Source organism: Cetorhinus maximus, chromosome 7 (genome assembly GCF_964194155.1).
Source record: "Cetorhinus maximus chromosome 7, sCetMax3.hap1.1, whole genome shotgun sequence".
Classification (NCBI taxonomy): domain Eukaryota; kingdom Metazoa; phylum Chordata; class Chondrichthyes; order Lamniformes; family Cetorhinidae; genus Cetorhinus; species Cetorhinus maximus.
Window position 1 is genome coordinate 52,675,096 of NC_135885.1, and position 20,441 is coordinate 52,695,536.

The 20,441-nt window shown below is 40.9% G+C and overlaps 1 protein-coding gene across 3 annotated transcripts in view; it reads right to left on the reverse strand.

Moving 5' to 3' along the window:
• Positions 1-1,017: 1,017 nt before the first annotated feature.
• Positions 1,018-20,441, reverse strand: part of atm (ATM serine/threonine kinase) — a 173,695-nt gene continuing 154,271 nt past the window's right edge. For all 3 annotated transcript variants that reach the window (XM_078545491.1, XM_078545493.1, XM_078545492.1), the window contains 5 exons: positions 19,297-19,383; positions 17,061-17,175; positions 10,462-10,525; positions 6,264-6,412; positions 1,018-2,409 (listed from right to left, as the gene is read on the reverse strand). In XM_078545491.1, coding sequence (XP_078401617.1) covers positions 2,229-2,409; positions 6,264-6,412; positions 10,462-10,525; positions 17,061-17,175; positions 19,297-19,383 — 596 coding nt within the window. In that variant the 3' untranslated portion in view covers positions 1,018-2,228. The remainder of the gene's footprint in view (positions 2,410-6,263; positions 6,413-10,461; positions 10,526-17,060; positions 17,176-19,296; positions 19,384-20,441) is intronic.

Sequence of the window (20,441 nt, forward strand, 5' to 3'; positions counted from 1 at the left end):
GTGCTCAGCTGTTTCTTGATATCATGCGGAGTGAATCGAATTGACTGAAGACTGGTAACTATGATGATCGGGAGCTCAGGAGGAAGCCGAGATGAAGCATCAGCTCAGTTCGTCTGGCTGAAGATGGTCTTGTCTTTTGTATTAACCTGCTGGGCTCCATGAGCATTGAGGATGGGGATGTTCTTTGAAGCCTCATCCTCCCATTAGATGTTTAAATTGTCTACCATTATTCATAATTGGATGAGGCAGGATACAGACTTTGATCTACTCTGTTGGTTATGGAATCACTTAGCTCTGTTTATTATATGCTATTTGGCATGCATGTAGACCTGCTGGGTGTTTCTATCATTTTTTGCTTTTATTTCAGATTTCCAGCATCTGCACTATTTTGCTTTAGTTTTTCTAAAAACTTTTTTTAGAATCCTTTTTCCCAGATCCCTTATTTTCTAAGAAGCATCTATTTTCCCCTTATACACCTCAACTGATTCTGAATCTAGTGTCTGCTGGTTGCAGATCAGTCGCACTTATCAAGGGAAAAAACAAAATTAACATTATCTGTGACTTAATATTTTAGTTTCATTTTATATAAATTCAAATAAAATATTTTTAAAAACGATTCATTCTGCAAGCCCCCGTACACTGTCAAAGTAAGTACTCGAGGAGGAAAGGCACTGTACAGGGGGGCAGGAGCAACTTGGAGCTGTAGCAGTCATTTTCCCCCACCTGTCATCATATGCAACTGCATCCAATATAGAACCATAGACTACAACATGAGCTAACAGAAACAGAGATCTCATATTCATTCAATTTCCAATAAAACATTAAAGAAATAGGAGACACAATTGCATGGGAAGCAATCATAGGTTAGCAGACTCAAATGACCTTGCAGTCTGAAAAATGATCTCTTACGTGTGGAATCTGATTTTATGAATGCTCTCTCAGCTGGTAAATTGACCTGCAGTGAAAATGAATCGTTTTATATAGTATATAATGAAAATAATACTCTTACTTCAGAAATGTTGTTGCAATATTTTTATTTCAGTTTTTGTTTAAAAATATGTCTGGGGCATGTTGCTTTAACTGTAAAATGGCTGCTGATCCTAAATGCTAAAATGCTCACTGCATAGAATAGGTAAACAGAGCATATATTTTCCAAGAATGGATAAGGTGCCTCATAATGCATAATGGAAAACTCAAAGGAAAATTATAAATTTACAGTTAAAATTATACTGTCAATTTACAACTTGCAGGAAGCGTACAAATAATTAAATCTGCATCAAGGACCAAAATTATTTCTTAAAGCATTTCATTCTCAAGGGCAATTAGGGATGGGCAACAAATATTGGCCTTGCCAGCAACGTCCACATCCCATAAAAGAATTTAAAAAATTAGTCAAAATTTGTTAGGCTTGCGAAATGAATATCTTGATATTAGAGTAGTAGAATATAGACTAAATACAGAATAACTGTAGCAGGCAATTAATCTTGCAAAAACATCTTGCTTCAGATGAGTGACTAATTTTCAAAAAATAAAGATTTAGGTAATTTATATATACAAGCGCTGCCTCTAGAAATGCAAACATTTCAGAATTATGGCTGGGTAGGTCCTCTGTTACATTGTTGACACTGAAGGCAAGCTAGGAGATGACAGAGTAAATTCACTGATCCCACACTTTTGATGAGGATCTATGCTCAGGCCAGAGATATGGATTGCATTTGTAAGGCCCGATTCCATGATCCACACTACTAAGCGTGGCTTTCTGTTAACAGCTACAAATTTTAGACTAAATTTCATGCTATGAAATACAGGAATTCAGCAGTAGTTTTTAAAATAATGTTAATTTTTGATTTGAAACCTATGATAGAAATGAAGGCACAAAATTGACAATTAGCTTGAAATTTTTCTCAAGACCTAACCGAGAAAGTTCTTGCATCTTTTTATCCGTATGTGAATATTAGGGCATAATCCTGACCTTGGGTATTGGAGTGCAATACAGTGTTGTTCTAATGTCATCTCATGTCACAACTATTAAACCTTTATCAATTAGAAATAAATCAACAATGGAAAAACTATTTTGCAGCACTTGACTGGTATCTCAACTTGAGGTAAAGGATTCTGAGTCAAAGATATGATAAACATATATTTACATCCATATTGTACAGCCAAAACATTTGTAGTTTATAACAAAAAGTTGTGAAATCTACAGTACATTTTTTTTCTTTTTTTGATCATACCCAAGGTTGCCAGCCTGGAAATAGTCGACTGAGGTTCTTTAGATCTCTGGCTTGCTGTATTAAGAGATTCACCTGTCCACCCACACTGAGGACAGCACCCTCCTCAACTCCCTTCAGCTTCTCCTGTAGCCTCAGAAGTACACGTTCTGCAACTTTATTGATGCTCTTGACATCACTATTGAAAGGAAATATAACAGATAAATGCGGGTCAATAACAAATGCAAGATACAACAACAACTTGCATTGTGTAGGACCTTTCACATAGAATGATGCTCCAAAGTCCTTTGTAGAAGCTTAACTTGATAAAAATCAATGGGGAACCAAAAAAAGTAAGTGTTCAGTAGAGTTCCCTAAGAGTCGGTATTGGGCCCACTGCTTTTTTTTGATATATATTAATGACCTAGACTGGATATACAGGGCATAACTTTAAAGTTTGCAGAGGACACGAAATTCAGAAACATAGTGAACAGTGAGGCAGATAGCTCCTATTATCTGCTCCTATCATTGATTATCTGCTCCTATCACTGCTTGCTTGTCCCTACAACCACCCCCGCCCCCGCTCCCCCCCACCCCATCTCTCCCCCCCACCTTAAACCAGCTTATATTTCACCCCTCTCCTAATTTTACTCAGTTCTGTTGAAGGGTCATGAGGACTCGAAATGTCAACTTTATTCTTCTCCGCCAATGCTGCCAGACCTGCTGAGTTTTTCCAGGTAATTCTGTTTTTGTTGTTGAGTGAGGCAGATAGTACAGGCTTCAGGAGGAAATAAACTGGTGAAATGGGCAGGCACATGACAGATTAAATATGAAGCAGAGCAGTGTGAAGTGATTCATTTTGGTTAGAAGGAAAGGTGATATAATCTAATGGTACAATTTTAAAGGATGTGGAGGAACAGAGACACCTGGAGGTATATATACACCAGCCTTTGAAGGTGGCAGGACAAGCTGGGAAGGCTGTTTAAAAACCATATGGGATACCTGACTTTATAAGTAGAGGCATGGAGTGCAAAAGCAAGGAAGTTATGCTAAGCCTTTTATAAAGTACTGCTTAGGCTCAGCTAGAGTATTGTGACTAATTCTGGTTCCACAGCCTAGGAGGGATGCCAAGGCCTTAGAGAGGGAATTTACTAGAATGGTCTTAGGGATGAAAGACTTCAGTTCTGTGGAGAGATAAGAGAAATTTGCATTGTTCTCCTACAGGAGAGAAGATTAAGGGCATTTGATAAGGGCATTCAAAATCTTGAAGGGTTTAGATAGTGAATAAGGAGAAAAGGGTCAGTAAACATAAGACACAGATTTCACATAATTAGCAAAAGAACCAAAGGCAGCATGAGGAAAAAATGCTTATGCAGTGAGTTGTTTTGATCTGGAATGCACTACCTAAAAAGGTGGTGGAAGCAGATTTGGTAGTAACATTCAACAGGGAATTGGATAAATACTTGAAAAAGTAAAATTATGCTGGGCTATGGGAAAAGAGCTTGGGAATGGGAATAACTGGATAACTCAAAGTGCTGGCACAGGCATAATGGGCTAAATGACACCCATCTATGCTGTATCATTCTATTAAGTGATTAGGAGAGGTCATGAAAACCTTAGTCAAATACATGGGCTTAAGGAGAGTCTTAAAGGTGGGGAGAGAGGCAGCGAAATTTAGGGAGGGAATTCCAGAGTTTAGGGCCTAAATTGCAGATAGCATTTCTGCAAATGGTGGGGCAAAAGGAGCAGGGAAACACAAGAGACCAAAGAGTTATAGGGTTGGAGAAGGCAGGGGAATCCATGAAAGGATTTGAACACAATGAGAATTTTAAATTTGAAGCATTGGTGGACCAGGAGCCAATGTAGATCAGCGAGCACAAAATTGATGGGTGAGCAAGACTGAGTAAAGTGTAAGACACAGGCAGCAAAGTGCTGGTTTATGGATGGTTGAGGCCAGTAAGGAGAGCATCCAAGGATAAGGAGAGCCAGTAAGGATTTCCAGCATCCGCAGTTTTTTGTTTTTATCTTAAGGAGAGCATTAGGACAGTCGAGTTAGACAAGATGCCCATGAAAAGTACTGAGGACCGAAACACAATTAAGAGTAATATCTGGCATTTTCACTGATCAATTTTGTTAATTCAACATCACTGTTTTTCCCTATATTTTTAGCTAAAAGTAATTTCAAACAGGAAAAGACATCTATTGGGATCTTAATGAGACTGATTTATATGTTTAGCTGGAGTTCAATATTTACTTTGTGATGTAAATATCATAAAGTCCTTTTTATGACTTACTTGACCGTTAAAATTGGGCAATCGTGGAAAATGATTATAGTATGTGATGAATGTGGTGCTAATTTGGGAGAAGATTTGTAAATTTGCAACCTGATAAAAATGTTTTATTGGTAAAGTAATTAGGATTCAAATTAGGATTGTATTATTTATTATCCGACACTTTTTACCTCCCCAAGTTTTTCAATGGTCGTAAAAATGCAGCATTGCAACGTGCCTATGTATAAAATGTGCACTTGCAATTGGATGCCCTGGTCTTGAGTTCTTAAAAGTGTATGTATTCTGATTTTGTAAGTGACAGTGAAGTAGTATTTTTGCCCAATTTGATTTGTTTCTCTTCTTAATAAGAGAGAAAGTGCATCCTCTTTGCCACTTTTCAGTTTTCTGCTGATTTCCCCTTTTACTATTGTATTTGTTCGAGGGAATTGCACTCAGAGGAAACAGCTCCCACTGGAAAGATGAGCATTTCTTTGGGAATTCCTATTGCCCTCAGGAAGCTAGTAGGAGTGAAGGCAGCCTGAGCAGGCCTGCCCCTAGTCAAGGAAGCACGCGTGAATATAACCTCACAGTTACTTGGGTACATCTGAGAACACCAGTTTTCACTGCTTACACTAAACAAAGGAGGAAGTCTCTGACTTGCTCTGCAGTCCCAACTCCAAGCCTTTCCATCTCTGGATGGCTTTACCAGAAACAATGGAAGTCATTATTGTCTTAGACTTCTAAATTTCTATGTGACCAGCACCTTTTAAACTTCCTCAGGTGACATCTGAGATGAATAGCATGGATAACTAAGAGGAAGCTAGATGAAATAGGGTGGGAGCATAACCTAGATGGGCCGAATGACCTGTCACTGTGCTGCAAATTCTGTGCAAAAGAAGAAAATAGGAGCAAGGATGGATTCTAGGTTACACCAGAGGCGAATTCCATCTTTATTCTTTTGTTGGTTTATAACCAGTTACCATATGCCAAAATAAAGCCTCATTATGTACTACAATAGGTCTAAAAAGAATGAATAAATTAAAATACAGGAAGTTTTCTGAGCATTGTTGTTTTGCTTCTGGCCTCTGCTAAGCACATTCTCTGATGATATGTCAACCTTGGAAACATATTAGGCTGAATTTTTGAAGGCTGATGGAGGCGGGCAGAAAAATTGCTTTGGGAGAACGATGTGCTGGTTTTCTGGCATTTTCCAAGAATCTGGGTTGGAGACGCAATGGCCACTCGCCCTCAAGCGACAGATAACCAATTAAGAGGCCTATAAGGCCAATAAAATAGGTGGTCTCCCAGTGACAGGCCAGGGGATGAGGGTGCCAGTGCTCTATATCACTTAAAATTATGAAGAGGCAGGCACAATGTAAAAAGTATTGGGAGGGCACCTTCATCCTGAGGTGCCCACTAACCCCTTTAAATGCAATTTGGCGGGTTGCCGCTCTTTTTGTGCAGGGGTATTGGCCCTCCAGTGTTGGGAGCCCACCTGCTGTTCTTAATTGGACAGTGAGTGTGCGCTCTGGCTTTTCATTAAAAAATTGCAGCGTGCATGTCACGTCAATGCCTTTCAGGATTGGGAACCCAGATATTATCCTGACATTGGGCTCCTGACCCAAAAATGAAAATCCGGCCCACTGTGTGAGGAATTAATGACATAAACCAGCAGCCTATTGTTCCTTAGTGCAGTGCATAACAATGAATTAAGTCACATTGGAATCATATGACCATTAATGTTGCCAGAGCACAGATATCTTAAACTAATGTTGATTCTTACGTGGTATCTCCATCACACACTGTCTCATCTCCAGCTATAGTGGAATTCAATGTGGAATGGAAGTCTGCATCTTCTTCAGGTCTCTGCTGTAGGTAAAGTGCTTTTAAAGGATTCATGGTCCAGTCAAAAAGAGGGTCATAAAGCAACACCTGAAAAGTATGTGCAGAGGAGAGTTTAAGAGATAGGTCTATAAGGCTAACAATAAAAGCATGTCTTAATGAAGACTCCCTCGTAACATTTTAAATTGATACAGCTTCAAAATGATAAAACTTTTTTTTTAAACCAGTAAACAGCACGGCTAAATGGGCAAAGCAGATCTTAATACTGGATCGGAGTTTATGGTCGTAATGGCGATGAATTGGTCAGCGTTTGCCATCATTACTCTGTGAAACTGACAGCAACTTCTGGTATCCACATATGTGCAATGTGGCAATCCAGAAGCTGTTGTCAGTGATTTCTCGCACTTCCACAGAGTGCTCTACTGAAGTCCTAAGAGATGGAAATCAACTAGAAGTCATTCAGTGATGTGAATTTCCACTTTTTACACTATTATTCTTGCTGTTAAAAAGAAACCCTTGAAAAAGTTATGCCTAGTTGAATGAGGTGTACCTGGGTTTTTAAATTGGCATGATATAGAATGCTAAATTTCTCCATTCCATGAAAATAATTTTGTTTTGAAAGCTTATTTGATATTTCAACTTCTATTTTAATCCCATGTCTACGTCCCAATCTTTACTTTGCTTGCTGTAAATTATAAAATTAAAATGATTAAAACCTGCTTGTTACTTCCTGGTTTGCTGTCTGTGAGAATGCTTCAGTGTGACTGGCTGCTCAACCTGCTTGATGACATAATTATTGCTGAATTCCTGGAAATGTCCTTTGGTTAGCGCTAGAATTAAATTAACATCGAGAAAGGTGAAATCCACATCACAGAGCTCACTAGATAGACAAACTCGTACAGCTCCTCAAATGAATAGGTTCAGAGCTGCTTGAGGTCATCTTGCAGGGCCATCTGCAGACTCTCCCAGTGAAACTCAGCAGCAGACGATGTTTTGAAAGGCAAGGAACTGTGAGCAACTGAGAGTATCTAATCACGGACAGACCATCTGGAGCGAAGTGGCCTTTGAAGCCTTCTCCATTCCTCCTCCTCTTGAGGTGGCCTCCAAAGGCCTGGTGGCAAGGGCTGTGCCTACATGATAACAAGTTATGGAGGCTGCAACAGACCACCATGAACTTGGAGCCACACTCTAGTGAGTATTGGAAGACTCTTCTAGAGCAGACCAGGCAGCTGAACCATTGTTTCAGGACGCCAATGATTTGCTCCACAATGCTCCTGTAGCTGCATGGCTTTCAATGTAGGTGCACTGTGGTTGGGTGGTGGAAGGTAATCATGAACCAGGTGTAGAACAGGTATCTCTTGACGCCCAGCAACCAGCCTCTGGTTCTTTGCGGTAGTCCAAAGAAAGCAGATACAGCTGACTGGGGCAGGATGAATACATTGTGACTACTGCCAGGATAGCGGACATTCGCCACCAAGGTTCTCTAGACATTAATGTTTGTTCACTCTTACAGTTGTGATACATCTCCCTGTCAACAGTAGGGTCTGCAGAGCCATGCATGTGCAGTCCATTTCACCTGACACCATTGGGAATTCAACTAGCCTGGCAATGCCATGTGCTCGTCCTCCTACTCTCTAGTCAGAGAAGATGATAAAGTCCTCTCTCCTGTACAGGGCTTCTGCCTCCCTGATGCAGCGATGGCCAGCGAACTTTACTGTCCTTGCCCTGCTGTGCAGCTGCAGGTCTGGTTGTAGGGGGTGGCACAGTTCAGTCACCACCTCCTTGGTGAAACACAGGTGCCTCACACATTGCTCCTGGCTGAGGCTGCTCTCCAAATACCAAGAAAGGTAGGGCCTTCCATTAAGAGCCTTCGCCTCCCCAGCATACAGCTTTAGCCTCTATGCTGTCTGTGCTCCATTTCCAAGTTATGCTGCAGTCTAAGAGGTGCAGCAACAATTGCCTCCGATAACTGAAGCATGCCTTCTCTTGACAAGCCTTCCAAAATCTCACACCTCCATGTCAAAATCCAACACCACGAATTTGTAAATCCAAAAGTTTTTCAAAACTCCCCCATTACTTCAGTGTTTTCACTGGCTCTGCACTAGCAAAGGAACATCGAAAGCACCTCACTTGATGGCATAGCTATCTCTTTAAATAGCACTACTAGGAGCCCCTCATGGAGTAATTAAGAGAGGGGGTTAAAGAAACTTGTGTCATGCAAAATGGCAAATCATGAACCAACTTAGCATTAGAGGCTATTTGGTGCCACAATCTTCCCATTCTGCATGCTTCTGCAGCATGCAAGGCATGCCCCCGCTAGCATCCCTACAGTCAGGGTGTGCCATGCTAGAAGTGGACAAAGCATCCTGGCCGACATTTCATGAGTTTTGCACTTCCATAACACTTATATTAGCAGTGCTATGGAGCTGAATTTCCCAGCCTAGGAGGGGTGATCAAAGGCTAGGTCTAAGATAGGTTTTAAAATGCTTTTTGACATGACAGAGATGGAGAAGTTTAGAGAGAGTTACAGAAAGTAAGCATAAAAGTGGCTGAATGCTGTCACTAGCACGGGTGAAGGGATTGCAAAGGAGGATCATAAGAACAAGAAGTTTGGGCGAAGATAGAGGGCTGGAAGAGATTGTTGAAATGGGGTGGAGGAAGGCCAAGGAAGGATTTATAGATGAGGATAAGGATTCTGTATTGAATATGTTGGCAGACAGGGAGCCTATGTAAGAGAATGAGAACAGGGTACAGGGTAACCGGGATTTAGTGTAGAGTAGGACATGTGTGGCAGTTTTGGATAAGTTGGAGTTTGTTGATGGTGGAAGATCTAAGACCAGAGCAAAGGTTGTTCGAGTAATTGAATTTGATGGTGATGAAGGCAGTGGGGCTGAGGTAGTGGTGGAGGTGAGCAAAGCTATGGAAGTGGAAGCAAACAGTCTTGGTATTGAACAGGATATAAAGTTCAGCCCAAGACAAAACAAGAGGCAAAAGTGCAAATGATCTTCCCCAGCATGTGGCTGCAAATTCTATGCAAAAGAAGAAAATAGGAGCAAGGATGGATTCTTGGATACACCAGAGGTGCAGGTTGGATTCAGTAGCAATGGAGTGGAGAATATGATGGGGCCAAAGGTGATGATGATTCATGTCCTCACAATGTTGAGCTGGGGAAAGTTATAACTTGCCCAACGTTTTATGACAGACAAGATGATGGAAAATACAAAGGCAGTCAAGGGGCCAAAAGAAGTGGTAGACAGGGAGAGCTGGGTATCATCAGTATGCATGCAAAAGCTGACATAAGCTTGTGGATGATGTTGGTAAGGAAGAAATATGTTGCTAAGAAAGATGAAGTAAGTTACCGCTAGATCTTGGGGTACCCTAAAGGTGGTGATATAGGGGAAGAAAAAAAAAACTGCTGCTGGAAGTATGCTGTGCTTGGTTGAATATGAATGAAACTGTGTAAGGGTAATCCCATGGAGCTGAATGAGAGGAGAAGCATTGAAGGGTAACTTTATGATCATAGTGAACAAAACAGAAAGGTCGAGGAATAGTAGTTCACCAGGGACAGTCACAGAGAGTGTTGTTTGTGACTTTGATCAGGGCTTTCTCAATGTGGGAGAGAGGCAGAAGCTAGCCTGAAGAATTCAAACAGGAAACTTTAGGAGAGATAGACATGGAGTTTGGAGTCAATGACATGCTTAAGGATCTTAGAAAAGAAAGGGAAATTAGAAACTGGGTGGTAATCCGACAGCACGAATGAATAGAGAGTGGGTATTTTGAAGAAGGGAGCTAGACAGTGCCAGAGAAAAAGACAACTAACAATGATGAGGTTAGGAAGAAAGGCTGAGTAGGGAGTGGAGTGAGAGAGCAAGGAATGGGTATCATGGATAAGATGAGCTTGAAGAGGTTGGATGGGGGCAAGATGGAGTGGAAAATACTCAATTCCTGGCTTGAATGGATGCAGTTTTGAGGCTGCAGAATGGGGAGCTGCACAGCTGGGCTCAATCTTGGATAAAAACAAATCCATAAGCTCCTTGCATTTGGTGTTTGAGGTGAGTCAAAGTATATCAACTACTTGTACGTTCATTTAGCGTCTATTTAATGGGGAAAGTTACATAAGCTTAATAAAGAAAAGTTACCTCGACAATAGTTAGTAAGGCTTCTTGGGAACTTCTCATAACCTCCATTGTCTTTTCACAACACCTGTAGGAAGACAGAAAATGTTACTGGGACACAGCAGTCTTTCTTTCACCTCTGGAATCTAAGTTTAACCCAAAGAGTGTGATGAATTATCATTACTTGTTGTTTGCAAGCTTCATTAAGAGTAACGATCAACATTAAAATATACTGATTTGGCACTAATTTGCAATCTTAGAGGTTCTATAATTGTTAACAACATTGTTGGCCCAGGAGTTACTATGATAAGATTTGAAACTGCTCAACCAGTAATACAAGGTGCCAAAAATGAAAAAATATTTTATCCCTCAATACTAACTTCTCTCACCTTGTGCCCAATGATCTCACAAAGAATATTGTTAGGTCAATGAGACATGAAAAGAAACCCAAAACTATTTTTTTTGTTGCTATTTTTAAAATGGACTTTCTGATTACCCTAAAGATGGGCTACAAGTCACATCACCACAGGATTGACCCTTTGCTCTGGAAGCTACCAATAGCAGTTACAAGGACAAAAGAATTCCTCTCTCAGCCTGTGGAATCTCACAGCTCATTGTATAGACTCCTCGTAATCATGAAACCAAGGTCTTGCACAGCAAAACTTGGTATGCCTGCAGAGCTGTTAACAGGCTCATGTCATACTTGGGACTGTCCAGGTCCATTTCAAAAGGGGGCAATGGACGTTATGTGCAACTTGATATGTTTACCCCTCTAGCGGAGTCAGATGGTCTGCCGCAGCCCGGCTGAGCTGAGCAAGCAAATCACGTGAACTAACATTCATTTCGGTGGTTCTTGTACAGTTACCATCCATAATTGTACTAGTTTTCTGCAGTCTCTCTCCATTTAAATAATATTCTGCTTTTTATTCTTCCTGTCAAACTGGACTAGCTCGCATTTTCCTATATTATGTTCCATCTACCAAATGTTTGCCTACTCACTTGACCTATCAATATCCCTTTGCATACTCTGTGTCCTCCTCACAGCTTGCTACTTTACCTATCTTTGTGTCATCAGCAAATTTAGCTACCATACACTTGGTCCCTTTTTTTAATTCTTTCACAGGATGTTGGCTTTGCTGGCTAGGCCAACATTTATTGTCCATCCCTAATTGCGCTTGAGAAGGTGGTGGTGAGCCATCTTCTTCAACCACTGCAGTCCATGTAGTGTAGGTACACCCACAGTGCTGTTAGGAAGAGAGTTCCAGGATTCATACCCAGCGACAGTGAAGGAACGGCAATATAGTTCCAAGTCAGGATGGTGTGTGACTTAGAGGGGAATCTGGAGGTTCTGGTGTTCCCATGCATCTGCTGCCCTTGTCCTTTGAGGTGGTAGAGGCTGCAGGTTTGGAAGGTGATGTCGAAGGAGCCTAGGAGGGTTGCTGCAGTACATCTTATAGATGGTACACACTGCTGCCAGTGTGCCCTGGTGGTGGAGGGAGTGAATGTTTAAGATAGTGATCAGGTTGTCCATCAAAAGTGCTGCTTTATCCTGGATGATGTTGGGCTTCTTGAGTGTTGTTGGAGCTGCGCTCATACAGGCAAGTGGGTAGTATTCCATTGCATCCTGATTTGTGCCTTGTAGATGGTGGACCCGGCTTTGAGGAATCAGGATGTGAGTTACTTGCTGCAGAATTTCCAGTCTCTGACCTGCTCCTGTAGCCACAGTATTTATTGCTGAGTAAGTGCTACTTGATAGCACTGTCGACAACACTTCCATCACATTGCTGATGATTGAGAGCAGATTGATGAGATGGTAATTGATGGTTGGATTTGTCCTGCTTTTTGTGGACAGGGCATAACGGTGCAAATTTCCACAACTAATAGTTGAAGCCCCAGCACTGATACCTTTGGCACTTCACTGTTTACAGTTTGTCAACCCGAAAAGACCCATTTATCCCGACTCTCTGCTCTCTGTTAGCTAACCAATCCCCTACCCATACTAATATGTTAGCCACAACACCCTGAGCTTTTATTTTGTGTAGTATCCTTTTCTGTGGCATCTTATCGAATGCCTATTGGAAATCCAAATACACCACATCTATGCCATATTATTCATGCTGTTTGTTACTTCCTCAAAGAAATCTAATAAATTTGTCAAATCACAATTTTCCTGTCACAAAACCATGTTGACTATGCCTGATTGTATAATGATTGAGTAGGGAAAATTGGTAAAAAGACAGTATGAATCTTTATCTGAATGCCTTTGTAACAGGATGGATGCATTGATAGCACAAATAGAAATAAATGACTATTTTATGATAGCCATTACAGTGACGTGGTTGCAAAGTGACCACAGTTGGGACCTGAATACTTGACAGTTTCTTTTTTTTATTCATTCATTAGATGTGGACATCACTGGCTAGGAGAGCATTTAGTGCCCATCCCTAATTGCCCTTGAGAAGGTGGTGGTGAGTCAGCTTCTTGAACCGCTGCAGTCCATGTGGTGTAGGTACACACACACTGCTGTTAGAGAGGGATCTCCAGGAATTTGACCCAGCAACAGTGAAGAAACTGCAATATATTTCCAAGTCAGGATGGTGTATGGCTTGGAGGGGAATTTCCAGGTGGTGGTGTTCTCACGCATCTGCTGCCCTTGTCCTTCTAGATGGTAGCTGTCGTGGGTTTGGAAGATGCTGTCTAAGGAGCCTAGGTGAGTTCCTGCAGTGCATCTTGTAGATGGTACGCACTGCTGCCACTGTGTGTCGGTGGTGGAGGGAGTGAATGTTTGTGGATGTGGTGCCAATCAAGCTTTGTCCTGGATGGTGTCAGGAGGTGAGTTACTCGCTGCAGGATTCCTAGCCTCTGACCTGCTCTTGTAGCCACAGTGTTTATATCGCTAGTCCAGTTTGGTTTCTGGTCAAGGGTAACTCCCAGGATGTTGATAGTGAGGGATTCAGTGATAGTAACACCATTGAATGTCAATGGACGATGGCTAGATTCTCTCTTGCTGGAAGTGGTCATTGCCTGGCACTTGTGTGGTGAGAATGTTACTTGTCACCTGTCAGCCCAAGCCTGGATATTATCCAGGTCTTGCTGCATTCAGACATGGACTGCTTCAGTTTCTAAGAACATTGTGGAATCATCAGTGAACACTTCTGACCTTATGATGGAAAGGAGGTCATTGATGAAGCAGCTGAAGATGGTTGGGCCTAGGACACTACCCTGAGGAACTCCTACAGTGATGTCCTGAAACTGAGGATGATTAACCTCCAACAATGACAACCATCTTCCTTTGTGCTAGGTATGACTCCAACCAGCGGAGAGTTTTCCCCTTGATTCTCATTGACTCCAGTTTTGCTATGGCTACCTGATGTCACACTTGGTCAAATGCTACCTTGAAGTCAAGGGCAGTCACTCTCACCTCACCTTCGAACAATATGTTCTGTAACCAGCCAGGGAACAGGCTATTTTAGACCTGGCAATATTTAATGAGACAAGATTAACTATTAACTTCTTAAAGGATCCTCTAGGTTAGAGTGATCATAACATGGTATGACATCAAATTCAGTTTGAGGGTGAGAAATTTAGGTCTGAAACTAGTGTCTTAAACTTAAAGAAAGGCAATTATAGGGATATGAAGACAGAGTTGGCTAAAGTGGAAGGGAAAATAGGTTAAAGGTAAGAAGAAAGGGAAGCAGTGGTAGACATTTAAGGAGATATTTCGTAACTCTCAACAAACATATATTCCATTGAAAGTGAAAGACGCTATGAGAAGGATGGCTAACTAAAGATGTTAAGAATGGTATCAAATTCAAAGAAAAGATGTATAATGCTGTAATGGTAGCCCAGAAAGTTATGAAAAGTGTAGAAAAAAAAGCGGGAGAAATTCGAGTGAGAGAAAACGAGCAAGAAATATAAAAGCAGACAGTAAAAGCTTCTACAAGTACATAAAAAGGAAGAAAGTAGCTAAAGTAAGTGTTAATCCTTTAGTGGATGAGACTGGGAAATTAATAATGGGAATCAAAGAAATGGCAGAGACTTTGAACAAGTAGCAGAAGAAGACACATAAAGCATCTCAAGAATAGTAGAAAATCAAGAGGCAAAAGGAAGTGAGGAACTTAAAGTAATCACGATCACTAGAGAAAAAGTACTAGGAAAACTAATGGGACTAATGGCTGGCAAGTCACCTGGACCTGATGGCCTGCATCCTAGATTCTGGAAAGGTCTCATTAGATTGGAAGACTACAAATGTAACACCACTATTCAAGAAAGAAGGGGACAGAAAGCAGGAAGCTATAGGCCAGTTAGTCTAATGTCTGCCACTGGGAAAATGCTAGAATCCATTATTAAGGAGATAGTAGCAGGATATTTAGAAAGTCATAACACATCAGACAGATTCAACATGTTTTTGTGAAAGTGTTAAACAAATTTATTCAAGCTCTTTGAGGCTGTAACAAAAAAAAAACAGGGTGGATAGAGGGGAATCAGTAGATATAGTGAGCAGAATTTAGCCCTTGGCTGGCAGGTGGGCCTCACCGGCTCGGCAGCAGCCATTTTGAGTGGGCGGGCCAATTAAGGCCTGCCCAGTGGCCTGCCCGACAGGAAGTGCTATGCGCTTCCTCTGCGGGGGGGGGGGGGAGGGATTCCCCATCTGTCAAAGTGCACTCTTTCGTGCATGCGCGCGAAAGAGCACACTGCTCCCTGAGGCAAAGCCCTGACTCAGGGAGTTTAGTGAAAGGTAAGTAAAGTCAAAAAATAGAGACATTTTAAAATTATTAACATGTCCCCCTCATGTGACAATGTCACACGAGATGGGACATGTTGATAACAAACTCAAAATTTATTAAATTTTTACAAAATGGTAATGAAACTTCATCTCGCCAGTGGATGAAGTTTCATTAATAATCTACTGGCCGCTGTGGCTCCTGGCCTGCCCGCCAGCCTTAAGGTTGGCCGGGCAGGGCATTTAACTATCTTAATGAGCCTGTCAATGGCCTTAATTCCGCTGTCCGCCCGCCTTCCTCAAGATTTAAATGGCCTGGGACGACGTCGGGGATTCCTCCCGATGTCATCCCGCATCAATTTCCCCCTTGGTGAGCAGGCCCCGCCCCCAAATCGCCTTGGGGAAAATCCTGGCCAGTGTATTTGGATTTCCAAAAGGCATTCAATAAAGTGCCACATAAAAGGTTACTGCACAATAGCTCATGGTGTTGGGAGTGATATATTAGTATGAATAGAGAATTAGGTAACTAATAGGAAACAGATTGTCAGAATAAATGGGCCATTTTTAAGTTGGCAAACTGGAACAAGTGGAGTGCCACAGAGGTTGGTGCTGGGGCCTCAACTATTTACAACCTATTGGATGAAGGGACTGAATGTATGATAGCTAAATTTACTGATGACACCAAGATAGGTAGGGCATTAAGTTGTCCAGAGGAGGTGAAGAGTCTGCAAAGGTTAATTGAGTGGGCAAAAAATTGACAGATGGGGTATAATGTGGGAAAATGTGAACGTGCCCGCTTTTGCAGGAAGAATAGAAAAGCCCTGTATTATTTAAATGGAGATAGACTGCAGAACTCGGTACAGATGATCTGAATGTCCTAGTACATAAATCACAAAAAGTTAGTATACTGGTACAGCAAGTGATTAGGAAGGCAAGTGGCATGTTGATGTTTATTGCAAGTAGAATGGAATATACAAGTAGGGAATTTTACTGCAGCTGTACAGGGTCTTGGTGAGACCAAATCTGGAGTAGTGTGTTTAGTTCTAGTCTCCTTATTTGAAAAAAGGTATAATTGTGTTAGAAGCAGTTCAGAGAAGGTTCACTTGACTCATTCCTGGGATAAAGGGTTTATCTTATGAAGAAAGATTGAACAGGTTGGGCATATACCCATTGGAGTTTAGAAAAATGTGAGGTGATTTATTGAAACATATAATATCCTGAGGGGATTTTATAGGGTAGATACCAGGAGAATGTTTCCTCTTTTGGGGGAGACTAGAACTAGCGGACACAGATTAAAAAAAGGTGGTCTCCCTTTTAAGATGGAGATAAGGAAAATTTATTCTTTGATGGTCATTAGTTTGTGGAATTTTCTTCCCCAAAATGCATTGGAGGCTGGGTCATTGGATTTATTTGAGACTGATTTAAATAAAATGTTTGATAGGCAAGGGAGTAAAGGGTCATGTGGGGACAGACAGGGAAGCGGAGTGAGACCACAATCAGATCAGCCATGATCTTATCAAATAATGAAGCAGGCTTGAAGGGCCCAATCGCCTACTCCAGCCACTAAGTCCTATGTTCCTCATCTCAGATTATGAATTCAAAGCAGCGATTCGATCATGGGATATAGCAAGAGTTGCAAGCCCAAGTATTTTCTTGCAATTTATAAATAAAGTCATATTACAAGCTTCATCATTTTGAAGATAGAATATAGTCTACCTGCCACAATGTACCCTTGGGTCCATTTTACAGGAACAGTGATGCAATCAAAGTTTGGTAAATCTGCCTGTTAATTTATGGAGTTGAACTCATACAGATTTACTGTTAGTCAGTTTTTAAAAAAACTTGTCGATTGAGTTAAGTATAATATTGTAACTGACACAGAGTAGCTTCTAGCACTTACCTCCTGAAGACACCTTCCACGCCAGTGATGCCCATTCCATCTACGATGTCCCTGGTTAGTCGGAATGGAACAGTCTCTGGAGTAGGAAGAATCTTTCCTTGCTCAAATGCAACCCCTATTATGAGAGAGAAATGTGTAAGTTCAAAGTGAAAGGAGGTGTGCATTACTGTAGCCAGTTATAAAACAGGGTTTTTCTACCATCCCTTTAACTTTCCATCGTTGCTGCTTCCAATGACAGTGTGCTCACATAGCTGTACATAGGTTCAGAATTGGTTACTTTTAAAATAAATAAATTAACACTGCTTTTAATGGTAATGTACAGCTGTTAAACAAATGGTTAGCAATGTTTGTCAAATTAGGCTATATCCAATCTAAGATAAGCAGCACTGATAGGGTGGAATACATTCCAACAACACCTACTCTGAAGGATGTAGATTAGAGAAACAGCCAAACAAAAACATGCAGTTTACAGGACACCTTTTTTGGTCATATAGGGAGTAATCAGTATCCATTTTTGAGGCTTATTACAGATTAGCCCCAGTAGAGCTGTATGTTGCCACATCTTTTTCTCCATCTGGCTGAGCAGGGCAGTGTGGGCTGTCAACTGCCTCATCTGCTGCCCCTGACAGTTGAATAACATCACAAAGATGAGGGAGATAATTTGGCCCATCTAGTTCATTCTTCTAAAGGAATCTACATTCTCTCATTATTGTATCTAACTGCCAATGATTAGAATAAATGCTGTATTATTCAATTGGCAGACTGACTAAAGGTTGATGACTCCAGACCTATTAGGGCTTATTTTCTGAGTAGAAGCTCCCTGTGGAAATCCTCACCCTGCTGGATGTGCACATCAGGAAACTGCAGGTACACTATCCATGATTTACCAATATTGGTGCAGACCTTCTGCTAAAAGCATATACTATGAAAATTGACCCTATACTTAATTGATTTTGCAATATTCCTCAACATTCCACCAGCTTTATCAATTGCTGTCCTGCAACGATTGGATAAGGTCAGTGCTGAGTCCTTGATTTATTTCAACCACTGCTTCAGTTTGACACCATTCATTAAGTAAGTTAGTTCCTAGTTTTCCAATGTGCAAGATCTTACACTTGTCTATCTTGAATTTTACATGCCATTGTTCTGGGTCCATTTATAAGGCTGATCCAACAAAAGTAATTACCCATTGAATCTCCAGTTTGATATCATCTGCAAATTTGGTAACTTGCCTTTTGTTTCTGAATTTAGATTTATGCTGATCAGAAGTAATTAAGGCTCCTGCTCTAATCCTGGGCTATTCTACTTTGGATATTTTCCTAGCTCAATCACATACCTCATGATTATCCATCACCTCCTCTCTTTTAGCCTATTCCTTCTGCATGTTTTAGTTTTACTTCTGATGTCTACTATTTTATGCTTACATTGACATTCTCTTTGGTACAGGGCTTTTATCGCAGACTCTCGGAGCCTTCGTGGATTTTATTATTGGGTTTGACAACTTCTACTTGGCTTATCACCCCTGAAAAAAGTTATCTAGTCCATTTAAAATATTTATCTCATCATCCTCCGGAGCTCTTCTGTGGCCAGGCTATGCATAGAACGGACACAAACAATTCAAGCACACAGCCTTTCATCAGAATATTTCAACTGATGATTTGATAAAAGACTGTATATCTTCATCTACCCTCTCTACAGATACTGACTTTGCTGTTTGTTTAAACATTTGCAGTTTCTTGCACTTTATGTCCAAGCCTTTACTGTTCTATGGTTATTCATCCAAAAAGGTGTGAAAGCATTTTGGGTAATCTGTCCCCTCATTCTCCCTGTAGAGAAGTGGCAGGACTCCTTATCAGTTGGCAAATCCAAAATTAAAAACTGGGTACAGTTGGAATCATGGCATGCTGCGTCACCATGTCAGCATGCTGCGTCACCAAAATTTCCAGAGTGGGGGTATAAGGGTGAAGTATTTATTTTGGTGAGTAACCATGAAATAAAATTTTTAAAATATAAATTGTAGAATGAATAGTTTTAGCCATGCTAATATATTAACAGTAATAGGAAAGTAAAGTATTAATTAAATTTGCATTATCATTAGTCACATTCAACTTGAAACATTAACTTTGTTTCTCTCTCCACAGCTGCTGCCAGACCTACTGAGTTTTTCCAGCACCTTGTTTTATTTCTTGCATTATTATTGGTGTGTATATAAACAAAATGGTTACTAAGTGCTCACCCAAGTCAATGTGCACAAGTTCAGCAGATTCCTCGTCAATGAGGATGTTTTGTACGTGTCTGTCACCAAGACCAACAATGTAGCAAACTGCAAAGGAAGAGTTACAATAAGATAACAGGCTAAAGTGCGATGCAGAAAGATGCCATTGGCATGGGTTCAAAACCTGTACTGACTGTAATTCATGGGGGCCTGCCTCCTCATCTTGCCCCACGCTTTTGGAATGGTGCCCTTCAAGCTATCTGTAACCAATTGTCTCTCTCTAATGGAGGGGGATGCCTATGGTTTTTTGTGGACTATGGCTAATTACTTACTTATTCAATTTAACTACAATTAGATGAAGAGCTAATTGCTTTAGGACCATTTTTCAAAACATGACTAATTTAAAATTATTATTCAAAGGTTTTTATTTCTTTCTTCCAACTTTCTCTTTTTGTGTCACTGATTCAAAAATTGCTGGAAGAAAAGATATTTTTTGTCGAAGCTTTTCTTGCACTCATCAGGACAATTCACAAGAAAATACCAATGCCGGGGGAAACAACTGTCTCTTTTTTTCAGCAGTACTACAGTTCTGTACTACCAAATGATGATTCAAAAATGATAAACCAACTTGTATTTATATAGTGATTTTAATGTAAAATGGTCAAAAGGCATGTTGGAGTCAAGCCAAGGGAATAGGAAAGGTCTTGAAAAGTTTGGTCAATGAGATAGATTTTAATTGGATTTTAAGGTAAGAGAGAGGGGTGGAGAGGATATTGATGGGGATTTCTAGAGAATAGGGCTGAGGCAGGTGAAGTCAAAGCAACAGAGTGCTCTTTGAGGAATGGGGTATAGGGCTAGAGGTGGTTATAGAGATAGGGTGCAAGCTCATGGAGGAATTTAAAGATAAAAGATAAGGATTATAAACGTGATTGGGGGATGGGATCCACACGCACACCAGCACTCTGGTTAACTTAACCAGCAACTATTCTTCAGCTGTGAGATTAGACAAGATGAGTTTTCAGGCTTTTCAACCTCGATGAAAGCCTCTATCTTCTTCTCTTCACTTACTGTCTACACGTGCACATTTCCATCAGTGGGTATGCAAGTTCTAACCCACTTGACTTTTCTTTCTGCTTAACCCAGGGGTAGTGAGACCAATTGCAGTG